The sequence below is a fragment of the Archocentrus centrarchus genome, chromosome 7, assembly GCF_007364275.1.
Source record: "Archocentrus centrarchus isolate MPI-CPG fArcCen1 chromosome 7, fArcCen1, whole genome shotgun sequence".
Taxonomy (NCBI): domain Eukaryota; kingdom Metazoa; phylum Chordata; class Actinopteri; order Cichliformes; family Cichlidae; genus Archocentrus; species Archocentrus centrarchus.
The window spans coordinates 31,009,669-31,025,216 of record NC_044352.1 but is presented as its reverse complement, the minus strand read 5'-3'; the positions used below and the strand labels follow the sequence as shown (position 1 = coordinate 31,025,216).

General features: G+C 39.7%; 2 protein-coding genes across 3 annotated transcripts in view; one reads left to right on the top strand and one right to left on the bottom strand.

The window, feature by feature from the left end:
- LOC115782561 (copine-9-like) overlaps positions 1 to 15,548 on the top strand; it is a 132,808-nt gene that overhangs the window by 55,656 nt on the left and 61,604 nt on the right. The window lies entirely within an intron of this gene.
- LOC115782562 (serine/threonine-protein kinase pim-2-like) lies at positions 11,796 to 14,568 on the bottom strand. Of its 2 annotated transcripts, XM_030732787.1 has the most exons (8): positions 14,435 to 14,568; positions 13,885 to 14,265; positions 13,067 to 13,158; positions 12,934 to 12,981; positions 12,619 to 12,840; positions 12,336 to 12,513; positions 12,060 to 12,233; positions 11,796 to 11,931 (listed from the first exon to the last, which is right to left on the bottom strand). In XM_030732787.1, exons 1-8 carry the CDS (start codon positions 14,487 to 14,489, stop codon positions 11,819 to 11,821), a joined length of 1,263 nt encoding a protein of 420 aa, XP_030588647.1. In that variant the 5' UTR covers positions 14,490 to 14,568; the 3' UTR covers positions 11,796 to 11,818. The 2 variants fall into 2 exon arrangements, with proteins under 2 accessions (XP_030588647.1, XP_030588646.1); XM_030732786.1 differs by having other exon boundaries at positions 12,060 to 12,513.

The window sequence follows — 15,548 nt, the reverse complement described above, 5'->3', positions numbered from 1 at the left end:
TATAATTCCCTGACTCAGTCTCCTCAAAGTCACCTTTAATTCAATTCAATTTTATTTACAGCAACAGTCAAATGTTTAACCCAAATGGGTGTGTCCAAACTTTTGACTGGTACTGTACATGAAACTGAACTGAATTAAAGAGAAGCCCCCAACAATAAGACAATTCCCTATGAGAAAGCACTTGGTATTGCAGGTCTGTCTTTAGTCGCTAATCAGGGATTAAAGCATAAAAAATGTTTCGATGCAGCCCCTCAGTACCGAATGGGTGACCGGGGGGTTTCCGTAGTGCTGATGGCGGCGCCTGCAAGCAAACTGTGGTTTCCATTCTTAAATCTAAAAGCTGAAATCCTCAGCACAACGAGCACAACACACACACACACACCACTGTGCCATTATATGTCCCCCGTGGTCCTCGTCCTGCAGAGCCGTCACCTGCCATCTGGCGTGGCAGTTCAGGCCTCATCTGGCCTGCTCTGCTGTGACAAGCAAGAAGACAAAACACTTCTGCTGCTGCTCTTCTTCTGTAGGGAATATTAACTTGATTAGGCTTGAAATCAAATACCTTCTGTCTGTCCTGAAGATGTGATGAAGCAAAAGTGCAGACATCCCTTTTATTTTAATGTCAAAGTTCAAACTCAGCAAACATCACACAGATATCACCCAAATATCACCCGTGACGCTCGCTGCGTGATTACAAGTGTGGTGGAAATGTTTTTATCGGCTCCAATTTCTCATTGAAAAAAAAAAAGAAAAAAATCTGCCGGACCATCACCAGCAGATGAATCAACACAGATTTACAACAGTGTTATCTCCCAACTGGCAAGAATTAGCTGCTACTTTATCTTGTAAACCAGAGACATGTTTGTACATGGCTCTGTTTGAGCAGGCATAAATTAGTTTTGAGCTAGTTTCATGCTTGCCAGCTTTGAGCATCTTGGCAAATAATATGACAGTGTGCGATATGGACAACACCTCTAATCTGCTAGCAATACCACTTGTTGAGACAACAAAGAATTCAATGTAGGAAGATGTAGCTTTCGCAAAGAGAGCAACACAAATACAACATTTGGTTGCTGCATTTAGAAGTATATTTAATCAGTTTTTTTTAGTCTTTATTATTTTTTGCTTAAGTATGAATGCCACACCAAAACAATAACAAAAAACAAACAAACATAAAAATAAAAATGCCAGATTAGTATCTTTATAGCTCATTTCCCTGTTTTAAATCTCTGTAATAAAATGTTTTGGTCAACAGTATCAAAAGCTGCACTGAGGTCCAACAGGACAAGAACAGAGATGAGTCCACTGTCAGAGGCTGTAAGAAGATCATTTGTAACCTTCACTAATGCTGTTTCTGTACTGTGATGAATTCTGAAACCTGACTGAAACTCTTCAGATAAACCGTTCCTCTGCAGATGATCAGTTAGCTGTTTTACAACTACTCTTTCAAGAATCTTTGAGAGTAAAGGAAGGTTGGAGATCGGCCTATAATTAGCTAAGACAGCTGGGTCAGTGATGGCTTTTTAAGTAATGGTTTAATTACAGCCACCTTGAATGTCTGTGGTACATAGCCACAGGCTGATCATTTTTAAGATTGGTGGACTGTGGCTATACACATGAACAAAAAATTAAGATTAAAAAATGCTAAACCAGCCCCATCCAGCTACATTATGATTATTATTATTAATAATATTGGTGATGGTGGGAGAAGAATATTTGTATGTACAAGCTTCTTTCATACCACAGGTCATGCATTTCTTACTTTAAGCCTAATCTAGTAAGAATCCATTTGTCTGTATCCCAAAAAAAAATACACAAAAGAGCATTCAGCACATAAACATGGTTTCATAGTTCTGATACTTTCTGATGTGGAGTTTATAATTTGTTTAAGAGTGGCCTTGGAGAAGGCAACAGCCAGACGGGTTAACTGATTTGGGAGTAACCACACACAAAGAGGGAATTGGGTTGACTGAATAAAATGCATAAGAGATTACTTTAGTGGTTAGGGCATTAAACACAAGAAGAATATTGAGTGCACTGACTGAAAGGAGAAAAATAAAGCGTTCCAAGGTGAGCTCAGCTTCCTGCTGTTTGAGAACAGCTTTTTTTAGTAACTTGTGTACAGTAACAGCTTTGATTATCTAGCTGCAGTAATCTTAACTAGTGTAATAAACCTGTAAAATGTACAGTATTACAATTAGTTATACCTTCAAAAATAGAGTATGATAAGGCAATACAATATTGATTACAATATTGATTTTATGCAGCGTGTGTCACAGACATATAAGGATTTATTTAGATATGAACCAGTTCATGATTTTCATATTTGACTTACAATCATAATACACACTGCAATCAGGGGGTATTAGAAAACTTGATGGTCATCTGCAGTGTGACATGAAGTATATATTATGGTCAATTTCAGTTTTTTTTCTATAAACTTTATCTCTTATAGAAAATAAGTGATTTGATTCACTCAATAATGGAATTGAGTGACCAGATTGATAGTCAAAAGTTGCGTCATATTTTCATGTATCCATGTATCAAATGTTACATGTCCATGGACAATAGTGATACTCTTTACTGCAACAGGATGCTGTCATTCAGCTGAGATAAGGCCAAAAATATGTGTTAAATGGAGTTTCCCATGTTAAATTCAAGTAGTCTGCAAATCCAGAATATAGATCAGATGGTGTTCGGTTTGCCACTAGTTCTTGGAACGCCACAATTGTATATCGAATATCAATACCGTATATCGATAAGATTCTTTGAAATTTTGCCATATCTGGAGTCAGGGGTGTATTTGGCCTTTTTTGAATATTTTTGATTTTACCTTTTATATGTCACCTTAACAACTGTTTACTTTGCCTTGTGTGGCATCATATTTTCAGCACAGCCTCATGTGTGTGACTGTACAGTTATTTTTTCATTTTGACATACAGGTGTCACAATAAGATGCCACACAAAGTATTTGTGCCACTCCAAACAAACAGTCCCTGTCCACAGACAGAGGGGCCCGTCACAAGCCTGACAGTTGCAGGTGTGTCCTTTCTGCTGTTGTACACCTGGAGACAGTGTTTACATTTGCGTCTGCTTTTGGTGGCATTTTAGCAACAGCTGTCTCATCCATGACTACACAACACATTAAACACACTACACCACACACTAAAACTCATCTGTTGACTCCAGAGGGCCAGTGATAGAGATTTTCTTCAGTTTTTCTAGATTTCTTTCTTTTTTTTTTTTTTTTATACCTTAACCCAGTTATGGCAAATATTTAATCAGGCAATTTAGGGGTTACTGGCTATCTTTTGTATGAATTGGACTGGTAGTTTTCCTGCAGTTTTGCACAAACAAACAAACATACCAAAAACAAGACCCCGTTCTCCCTCTGGGGGCGGGGTAAATATTTGCAGTATACAATACAATGATGTGATTGTTGTGTTTTCCTTTTTTCTATGTTGTGTGTAATGACTGTTCAGTGGTGTTGTTCATTTTGATTGACTCGGGGTCTGATCTGACAACATTGTTTGCTTTTGAGCAATGTTTGAACTGCTTTGAGCCAGTAGTTTGGTTTTGCAGGAAGAGTCAGAGGTTTTGTGAATGTAGTTTGAAAATTGAGTTTTGTGTTTACAGTTTAGAGACATGGAGGGATGGTTTCAAGAAATGTGTCTTGGCAATTGAGAAAAACTGTAAATCCAGTAATACTGACAAACCAGACAGTCGCCTCGCCTGCTCACTTTTAAATGCTTAATGTCCCTGATGTTACGCACATTGTCTGTAATCTTGCCGTAATTTTTGATGTAGATGTAGTGTTGAGTTTCACTTAAAGACAAAGACAGGTGCTGCTGCAGTTTAATATGCGCTCCCCATGCATGGCATTCTGTGTACTCTTTAAACGGCAGACCTTAAGGTCTTTTGTCAGGAACCTATACTTGATATCACTTCATTACCAACAGATGGGAGCCTAGTCTGTTGTGTTTCCTTTGAGCTGTTTACTACTTGTGAAATAGTTCACAGCTGCCTTACTTTGAATGAGAGCGGTGGAAAACTGTAGAAAATCTAAATGAGTATGTATAAACTGGGGGTTACAGTAGTGCTTTTGCAATCATATACCTCAAGCTCACAGCAGTACCCACAACACTGACGACTAACGAGTCTCTGTGGTCTCAAATGCATCTCATAAAAAGAAACAGAGCGAGTAAATACTTGTAAAATCTGGGGTAGGAAGAGCAGCTCATTGTTATTCTGAAGTTAGGGAGTTATTAAGGCTTGGACAGATACTCCAGAGTCCAGGCAGTTCTTGTATCTGGTGGGCTAGCTGGCGGGCATACAGTTGGACACCCTGCGTAGATAAATTCATAAATAATTCTCTCATTGTATAGCTTCAGCTGGCAGGCAGCACGAGCTAGAGAATCCATTGGCTTGAAAACTGTGTCATAACAGGCTCTGGATTTATGAGACAAAGTGTTTCTATCTACAGCACCAGTCCAAAGTTTGGACACACTGGTACCGGATGTCCTTAAATCAACTTTGGTCATATGATCACATATTTGTCTCTTTTCTCTCATCTTCCCTCACTTCTTATTCTTTAATATCACAGCTAAATAAGTCTGTGTAATCTGTGTCTTGATGTGGCTGTTATTCTGCATTCTGCTTTATGGTCACACTGAACTGGGACACAGCTGAAATATTCAGGGTCAGTGGACATCAGCTCTGCCACACAGCTTTGGCCTAAGGCTCCTCATTTCCAAAAAGTGGGATTTGGACTCAACTATGGCACACAGCAGCCCTGTCCTGCCAAAAAACAAAACAAAAAACAAACAAACCATAAAATAAATAAACAATAAAAATTTTGCAGAGGCTGTGGACTTATTCATTCATACTTTCATAACCAAACCATGATTCAAATTCAGCTGAACTGACTTACAAATCAAGATTATGGCTGCATCTTTAGCACATTTATATTATCATGTAACATTTTCTGCAGACATAATTTGTATTTTTCAGAAATGTGTGAATTGTGTGTACGTGTGTGTACGTGTGTGTGTGTGTGTGTGTGTGTGTGTGTGTGTGTGTGTGTGTGTGTTTGGAGGGGGGGGGGGGGGGGGTGTAAGGAAAATGATTTGAAAAGGGTGTCGATATCAATGCAAACACCTTGTGACTGTAACCACACAATTTAAATTAGCTGCCAGTGAAGCTGTCAGCTATGGAAACAATGGATGTCCCTCAGTATAATTTTCAAAAGCTCAAATTGTTCTACTTTTTTTTTTTTGCTTTGTTTTTTGTGCTTCAACCTAGATTTCAGACATCTTGCCCACTGAGTGAAACCAGTGCTGATGGAAAGTGAGGGCGTTCAGTCACATAAGCTACAAGCTTACAACATAAAGTACTGAAAGTACTTGAAAGGGGGGAAATTATATGTCTGATGCATCATTGCACCAAGCATGATCACTGTACTGTAGGTTTGTGGGAAAAATTGTTTGTAGAATTAGAACTTGCATGGCTACTGAGATAAGCTAATTATAGTGGTTTTTGTCTCTAAGCTACAAAGTATGAACAAAAACAGTTTTTGTTTTTTTTTCTTTGCTTTGTTGCAGAGATTTTCTTTCTACAAAAATATATGCATTTTGCCCAGAGGGACCCATTACCTGCCACTATAGAAACAGCATCTGTGCACCTGTTTATTCATCCATTTATTCAATCAACCAATCAGCATGAAATCTGAAGCTTCCATTTAATGATCACATCAAATATTAGTGATTTTGACAGAAGCATGATTTATGGTGCTGGACAGAGTTTTTCTGAATCTGCTCATTTCCGGGGATTTAAGCACAACAGTCTTTGGAAAAACATCAGCTCAGCTCCAGCTTACCTAAAATCACACCAAGGCTCCAAGTAACAACGTGTCACAACTTTGGAGAAAAGCAACATGGAACGTGTTCAAAGTTGGCTGAGTTTTATCGAGATCTGAGCCTGCAGTGGGACTAGGTTTAATCATCATTGTAGAGTTAAACACTTGTAGGCCAGGTCTGAGTCTCCGTTTCTATCGACCCTGCTGATAGTCAGAGTCTGGGGTAAATGGAATGATTCAATAAACCCAACCTGCTTTGTCTAGTCCAGACTCCCAGTGGTAGTGTGGACAAATGTCTTTCTTGGCACTCTCTGTGCTCTTTATGATCACTCAATTATGGTTTGAATGCCACAGCCTATCTGAATGTTGGTACTGACTGTGTGTATCCCTCTGTGGCCACAATGCACCAGTTTCTGAATGAAAGAATAATGTCTGATGTGTGTGAGTTAGTATGATTATTTTATTGTTTCCGGATATTCTGATTGCCCAGGGTTACAGTTAGGGTTATGGCCACAGATACTAATGATAAGTCATTAGAACATCATACCAGAGCTTCTGTTTCTACTGTTTATTACTTAATTATTGAAAGTCCAAGGCTAAATTTTATTCTGCTCCAAACACAAATTGCTGAATTCAGGTGTTTTGATGTTTGGCATCTCATCCCACGGTGTAATATTCTGCCATTTTTCCTTGCGTCTTCTCCGTCATGCATCTGTCCTTTGATACACCCACCATGGCTGTATCACATACATGACTTTGAATAATCAGGCCCCATCTTAAAGACCTCGTAGTACCATATCACCCCAGTAGAGCAGTTCACTCTCAGACTGCTGGCTTACTTGTCATACCTAGGAGACATAGGAGTAGAATGGGAGGCTTCAGCTTTCAGGCCCCTCTTCTGTGGAACCAGCTCCCAGTTTGGATTTGGGAGACAGACACCTTCTCTATTTTTAAGATTAGGCTTAAAACTTTCCTTTTTTTAACCAATCTTATAGTTAGGCCTGGATCAGGTGACCCCGAAGCATCCCTTAGTTATGATGCAGTAGGCCTAGGCTGCTTGGGGGGGACTTTACCTTGCGTGACTGTTGTGATTTGGCGCTATAGGGCCAATATACATAAATACATTTGAATTGATTTGAATCATTAGCTGAGATTTACCAGTCCCATTTTAAAGACCTACAAAAATTGCTGCTTGCTGGTTGGGTCCAAAAAAAACTACAAAGTCACATTAAAAAGGACCATAAAAATGATCATATTTTAGGGTAAAATACACACCTTGAAAAAAAGCAACCCATCTTACTGATGCCGTAACCCAGTGCATCAAACTCTGCCCCAAAAGACAGTACCTTTGACAAAACTGTGTTAACATGATTCATTACAATAAGATTGGTAAATTAAACCAGTCGATTGTTTCAGGATTTTTTTTCAGGCCACAAAAAAATATTAAGGTAAACTGATACCCAGTTTCCAAAGATAGCTTTGAGTTTTATGCTTTGATTGTAATTATCTGTCACAATCAGCAGTCCCAGTCTTAGATGCATGTTGCTCAGATCTCAGATGTCAGAGCTCAGCACATGAAAGGACTGCAAGCACGGAGCGGCTTCTGCTGCATGTCACACCAAGATGATAACGATGACAGTCAACTGTCATCATTACCACGGGTGTAATGAGATCCCATACAATATGTGGCATACCAGAAATTTCCAATGCATTAAAATGTGCATGTGACTGCAGGCTACATGTTGGTTACGGGCTGAGCATTACAGAGTTGAATTTGCTGAGCTCAAACTGAGACAAAAATTAATCTCTCATCTTTCTTTTAACCCAGAATCCCATCTCCATGCAGACCCCAGCCCCTTTTCCTTCTCCTCATTTTCAACTTAAAAAACAAAACAAAACAAAACATCATCATGAAGCAGCAGTCAGGCTTGGCATTTTTGTGATCACAAAAGTTACCCCTCATTTTTCTGCTCTCCCTCCAATCTGTTTCTCCTTTCTCATTTTCTTCTAAAGACATCCAACTATTTTATTTAATTTTATTTTTTTCAGTTACACCCTCTTTTGGAACGTTTCATTTGTCACATAAGACAAACTGAAAGCAGCTCATTCTCAAGGCTTCACATTTAATTCAAGATTAAAAGGTGGGGCAGAAGAAAAGGGGGGAAAGAAATAACTTTATAATCTGCAACCCTGAACACTTTGTAGAAAAGGAAAGGGTCGGCTGGAAGGGATTCATGCATGCTCACATCTGCACATGACCTTTCCCCTGTGTGAGTCATTGCTAGAAAATATCCAAAATATCCAAAATATCCAAAATGATGTCCCAAAGATGAAAGTGTTATGGGCTTGTTGCTAACAGTTTAAGGCAATAGTTGTTATCACAGAATATATTTTCTTTTGTCTAAGTAGGAAAATCACAGTTGTTATCCGTAACAATAAGACTCCATTGTGTCAGGATTGTGTGGTTTCCAGTGCTTTCCAACAACCTATTTTTATCCCTGTTAGCCATTAAAAAGGTGAATGTTAAAAATACTTTTAAAAATCAGTGGAAATGAAATGAAATGCATCACAATATGAGAGTGAAAGTGCTCTATTTGTCTGTGTGATCTCGCAGCTCCTAGATGGTTAAATCAGACTAAAGTCATCCCTGTTCACCTTTTTCCAGTCAGGAAACATCAGTTTCTGCAGGAGTGTTTTCACACAGGGTGGGAGATGTATATCCTCACTGACCATCCATTCAGCCACTGAATGTATAAAATTAGTCTTTAAAAAAGATTGAACTCATTGTTCTCTCAAAGCCAACTGGCAGCACCTTAAATCACACTGACAGCTCTGAACGTTCACTGTGATTCTGTTGTATATTGTGATTATTGGATCCTGCTTAAAATGATGGATATGAATTAACTGGATAATGTGAACTGTAGATGTTTTATTGCCACAGTTGAAGGTTAAAAACTGGCAGAGCATCATTTCTGCGCTCTGTCTTTCTAACATTTTTGGCTTTTCTTTTCTAAAGAAACGTTTAAGCCTTTAAAAAGTTCTCCTCCTCACTCCGAGCAGGTTTTAACTTTAGAAACTCTAAAGGGCAACGATGCTTTGTGATTAACTTTTAACTTTAGCGCCTGTGACACTTGTTTTCTTCGCTCATGTTAAAACACAGGCATGTCTGTTACTTTATGATGTTACTTTTTTATCTACATAGAAAATGGACACAAGACCTTCAGGCATGGGCACAGATTCACTCAGCAGCTGGTTAAAGTCTTCATCAGAACACACACTTCTTCTGGTGCTTTGCACATTGTTTGCTCCTCATTGTCTGTGAAAAGGAAGAGCTAACAAAACAAATGCAGCAAATGCACTTTTATCTTTAAGTTTGTCAAATTGCTGCTCATTAAATGCTCTTCTGTCAGATGCTGCTGGTGTGTCAGATATGCACAAGGTGTCAAAGTCCCATCAGCCTGAGAAGGCTGTGGACATCTATTTGTCCTGTTCTAATAAACCCAAATTCCAGGAACTCCTTCTTTAGATCTTTTCAGTTTTGTTCATATAGCACCAATTAACAAATCCTGTCTCATGGCACTGCAACCCTACAGCAGCCATCACCAATAGGTGGACCTCGGTCCAGATCCGGACCAAAATGATGTCTCAAGCGGCCCCGAACCTAATACCAAAATAGAAATAACCACTTAATAAAAATCTTCTTGAGCTCTTTCTGGTTCACCGGCGCAACTTTTACAGTCCTTATGGTAGTAGTGAAGCGTCCAAGGAAACCCACTGACCAATTGCATGCGAGTTTGGCTATACCACGTGATACCACCAAGCTGGTCCCTGCCGGCTGGTAAACTTTGTATTATTGTAGTTAACGAAAACTAATTAAATAATGAAAACTGAAACTGAAAAAAACATTGTCATTAACTGAAATAAATAAAATCTATAATTAAAAGCAAAAGACAGTATTGTGAGTTTACAAAACTAACTAAAACTAAGAGAAATTATAGATAAAATAACCTTTGTTTTCATAATTTTATTTTAAAAAAACCCTTGTGGATTGATATGAAATCATTTTTTTCCCGCTCTAACAGTTTAAGCTGGGAGCGCCATCGGGCAACTGTGTGCGTGCGTGTGCGTGCTCACCACAAAGTAATGGCAGCGGTCTGCCGAGAAACTGCACTGATCCTTCAACGTAATCTGACATGCGCCTCTGGAGAAATCGAACTACGTGTCGGGTCCACACAGCCGACAAGGTTGTGATTAACCTGCTCAGTCCTTGTGCGTTTCTGGCTACTTTTTGCAGCAGTGTTTGTTATTCTCTCACTGATAAATTCAATCAGGAATAATAATCAAAGCATCAATATAAGGACTCACAAATGTCAGCAAATTCCTGGAGGGAGACTGCTGGACCTATCGGAATGGATGAAAATGGACAAACAGGGACAAATATGTTTGCAGCCAAAAAAACTGAGCACAAAGAGCGAGGACCAAAAAAGTCCCAGCTGGCACCGCATATAAAAACACCTGCACGCGACCACAAGGTAATTAACACACACAATCCAGCTAAACAAGCATAAATGTTTGCCCACTTAAGTAGGTTGTGTACAGAGGCTGCAAAGCTAGCTCTCCGAGCAGCTCCAAAACAGAAGCAGCTTCATGTGGTGAGAACTTCAGGATGCAGCTGGATTTGAGCTTTGATTCCTTCAAAGAGTTCAGTTTGTTTTTGTCCCACATTCGCTGCGTTCTGATGTTTTACACCACATGTTCTGCACTGACGATGAAGTTTGTTGTAGAATTTAATCAGTTTTGGAGTTCATGTTTTTATTTATGTTTCTCCCTGTTGATGTTCATGTGTGTCCATAATATTACACACATTAAACACGTAATGCTGCTATTTTGTGAACAGTTGGTTGTTTAATGCAATTTTTTAAACAGTATCTTTTGTCGAGTTATTATTACACAATAGTCACTCTTGCACCTGACAAAGTATGAAAAACTAAAACTAACGAAAACTAAACTAAAACTGAGTATATATATATATATATATATATATATATATATATATATATATATATATCTCACATTAAATAGTTGGACTTCCGGACCTTGGCCTCATGAAATTTTGTCTGACTGGACCTCTTTAAATTTTATTTGAATACCCCTGCCCTACAGGTTTAATCTAGGACAGCACCAGTTACCTTAGCTGCAGGTAACTAGTGACTGTTGAGGCCTCAGATTAAGTGACATTATGTTGAGCATTTCTACCCCTGTCTTGCCAACACGTTACTGTTACACCAAACTTCAACCTCACTGTGGTCTGTGGTCCATTCTGTGCTAAAACTAATGTATTCATTTACATTTGTGCTGTTTTAAATAAAAGCTGTCAAGGCCACTGACCTTAACAGGTGGAATCAATCAGACCAATAAGAGCAAAAACACTAAAGACAAAGCTCAGCAACATGGGAAATAACATGAGCAAATGCAGCTTTAGAGAGGGGAACAGGTAACATTTGTTTACACGTGTATTGTTTGAAATAATTGTTGTCAAGGCTACTGACCTTAACAGGTGGAAATAATTTAACAAAACTCATTTCAAGTAAGTTTGATCCAATTTGTTTTTATTCATTTTTTTTCTAGTCCAATTTTGGGCCGATTTATGTAGTGTTTGGCCCAGGTTAATAATAATGATAATAACAAAAAAAATAACAGTAACAATGAAAAGAATATAAAGAAGAATAACTAATAATAACTGTCAAAACGACCCCCTATGAGCAAGCACTTGGCGACTGTGGGAAGGAAAAACTCCCTTTAAACAGGAAGAAACCTCCGGCAGAACCAGGCTCAGGGAGGGGCAGTCATCTGCCGCGACTGGTAATTATAAAGTAATTAATTGAAAAAAGTAAATAAACAAAGAAGAAATAAGTAAATAAAGAAATGAAAGGGAGATCAAAGTCCAGGCATCTTAGCGAGTGTTTAAGGTGTGACTTGAGTTTGATCCTGCAGCCAGGGGTGCTGCTGAATCTGCTCCAAGGTGGCCCGATGTTGTGGGCTTCGAGTTAAACACTGCTTCAAAAAGTTCCGGCAGTCTGAATAGAGAGAGGACAGAAAACAAAGCAAAGATCAGGATGGAAACGGCAGCAATCTTTTGGAACTTGTAAGCAAAATGTTTATACAGTATCAGCACCAAAACACAGAGATTCTACCAATGTCTCACCTTTGTGTAGGACTTTGTTAAAAGGTCTTTTCTTGCGGACGAATCTAGTGGTACGAAATTGATGCACTCCATACAGCATTTCGTACAGCAGCGCGCCCAGCTGCCAGACTGTGGTGGGGATAGCCTCATACGTCCCTCGTGTGAAAAACTCTGGAGGGGCGTACGCTGAGGTTCCTGCAATGCACAGACAGAAAGGAAGGATGAGGAACAGGTTCAGACTGAAATCAAAATCATCAGAGCAATGGCTGAATGAAGAGCACAAGCCAGATGTCATACCAGAGAAGACGCATTGTGGCTCTTCCTGTACCCAGCAGCCACAACCAAAGTCTATGATCCGCACTCGCAGGTCACTGGAGCCGGTTTCCAGGAGCAGGTTTTCTGTCTTGAGATCCCGGTGGAAGACCCCTTTGTTGTGCATCATTATGGCTGCGTCAACCAGCTGCTTCATGATGTTCTGAAACACAAAGAGAGCAGTCAGAAGTGAAGAAGGGACTGATTCCTGTCAGTGTGGCAACTATCAAACAAGCTCTGTGGAGCTTCTCTGGGCTGGACTATATACCTTAGCAACATGCACGTCCAGGGGTCCACCATTGTTCTCTAGATAGCTATACAGGCTCTCACATGGCACTGGTCTCTCCATGATCAGAAGGACCTCCTCCTCTAGCTCAAAGTAATCTAGCATTGAGATAGCTGGAGAAGTGCCTACTGACAGGGGTTCACCACCCACTTTCTGCATTAGGAGAACCTCCAGTGGGATCTTGTATGTCTTCCCATTAAAGACCTAAAGAGGAGAAAAGTGAATGAGTATCTGGTTTCCTCATAAACAGCAAAGGTACAGGAAGGTGAAACATTTAAAAATGTTTGAATCACTCACCATTTCTTCATATTCCACATCTTCCTTTGCGATGTGTTTGATCGCCACCTACAGATCAGACAGGAGTATGTTGGTTAGTGCAGGGAATGGTGGCAAAGTGCATGAGATATAAGAACATATGCGTCATACTCACTGGGAAGCTGTCCATCATCAACCCAGCATAAACTGAGCCGAAGCCTCCTTCTCCGAGCTTGTGAAGCTCCTTGTATGTCGCCTCAAATCGAGCTACACAAACACAGATACAGTTGTAAATAAGTTGGAGCTTATAGAGTGTTTTTCTGCTCTACTTGAGCACTCAAAGCATTTTATACCACATGCCTCACTTCTAATCCCCCTCACTTACCTACATCTGAATATGTAATGGTTTTATCTTGAGATTAATAATCTGTTTTTACATATGAACTTTGCGACAGACATGTTTGTACAACTAGAAATACTGTGTGTGGTTTATTTGAAGGAGCTGACAGGAAAGAGCGTGCAGAAGGAAGCACCAAAGGTCCCCAATCGCTAGCTGTGAATTATCGCGTCGGCTCGCTGTTATTGTTAACATAACTTTGCTTAAACTAAAAGAAAATCCCAGATGCTTCCACAATATGCCCGTCACCTTCCGACTCCTTTGCACACAGCTGTATCGTGGAATGTATCTAATCCTACACGTTTGTGTCTGTGTATGTTAGCGCTGGCTAGAGTGATGTTAAAGAGGGCGGCCATCATGTAAATACTCAGCATTTTGACTGACCATTTGATGGCAACACTTTGAGCCCTGAAACTGTCGTCTGTTTGCATCAAATTATTATGATTACTGTTAGTGAAAGAAATTCAGTAAGGGTAAATGTGGCAAGTGTTGGTGGAAAAAGGCTTAAAACCTGCATGCTAATAGAGAATTTGCAACCCTGACTAAACAGTACAAGCTTAAGCTCACTGTTAGTGTCTATCACACTTTGAGTTTACCTCTGTCTTGTGTGAATGGGAGGAATGCGCTCCCACTGTCTGGTATGGAGGCTGATGGAGTGCTGCAGTCTGGGGAAGGGTCACAGGCACGCTCCCTGTTTGTTGACCCGGGAGTCTCTGAGGCCAGCAGCTTCTCAGCGTTGTCCTGCTCCGTCCAGTTAGCCCCCCTGATGGCTTCACTGGAGTTTGTGTGGCTGGGTTCACACTTTAGCTTCTTTTCAGGTGTCCCCCTTTCGGTGCTGGCCTTCCTTTTGCCACGCTTTGCTGGCGCAGCCTCGGATGCCAGCTGAGCGGGTCCACGGGCACACCTCTGCCTTTTTCTGGGGGACTCTGGTCCTGTGCTGGCCTTCCTCTTTTTTTGGGTGGTGGTGCCACAGCTCTCTACAAATACGATAAAGCCAGTTATTATCAAGCTGCATGTACTGCAGTCATTCCTTAGTTCTATCATTAAATTGTGTCCAAAAAGTCGGGGTGATGTTCAGTGTCACCAAGTTTCAATGTTCAACATTTTAAAAATCTAAAATAAATAAATCATACAAAAATAAATTACCTGAATTTTGCTCAGAGGCTACAGGATAATCGACGTTTCTCATCTCAAAGGACATTTTTTTTTTGGAAACGTGTAAATTTGCCAAAAATACTGTGAATATTCAAGAGTTGAATCCAGCTGGTCTGATATCTCTGCAGAATGACTGTGAAAGTGAACTGAATGTTCTTAGGTTCTTTGTGGTGCCTTTGATGTCCAAGGTTCCATTTGGGCCTGTGTTGTCTCTTTATGATGTCAGATTAAAGAACAGGCTGGACATTCCAAACTAAGAGACCAATAGTGAAAATCTTTTATTAAAATGAATCAGGCAGTCAAAAGATGAATGATGATCAGAGATGTTCTCTTTTCATATGTATCAAATGTTTCAAGTGTGAATCCCCATAGAAATACTGTAAATACAGTGTAGCAATAAACTTTCCTCACTTTTATTAAATAATCCTTCTATTGTCCAGTCTACTAACTGTAAGCAATCATCAGCATTTTTATGGGAGATATTCCTGTGCTTCCTGTCAGCAACAACTGCATATTTACACATCCTGGAATGTTAGCTTTCCCACCAACTGCCTGTGTTACAATACCCAACGATACATTTGCATTACCATATCAAGCAACATTTCAATCTGCTGACAGTATTTTACTGTTTCTAAAAAGTTAATACATTGACAATGGGATCCACTTCACTCTGACACAGTTACTCAGTTGCCGTCCTCTATCCTGGGGTTACAGGGCTGCTGGTTTGCTGTATTCTTCAAGTCAACAAATCCTATCCAAAGATCCACTGTACAACAATGGGGCTCAATGACAATGTTTGGAAACACAGGCAATACCTGTTAATACATTGCTGCTTATGGCATTTTCATGTTATTTGTTATCAATACAGAAAATATAGAAAGTCCTCGGCCTCAATCTTATGGGACCTGCACATAGCCAGCGATGTTCTGCAATGGAAATATTTTCAAATTAGGATGAAATTAGGATGATTCCTCCTCTCTGCTAATTTTACTCTGACAGTTATCAATCATCTACACATATATTTATAATTTTTTCTTTGTAAGCTGCTTATTCATTGTATGAGACAAAGTAATCAATTACAGGCACTATTAGAGTCACTGTTTGA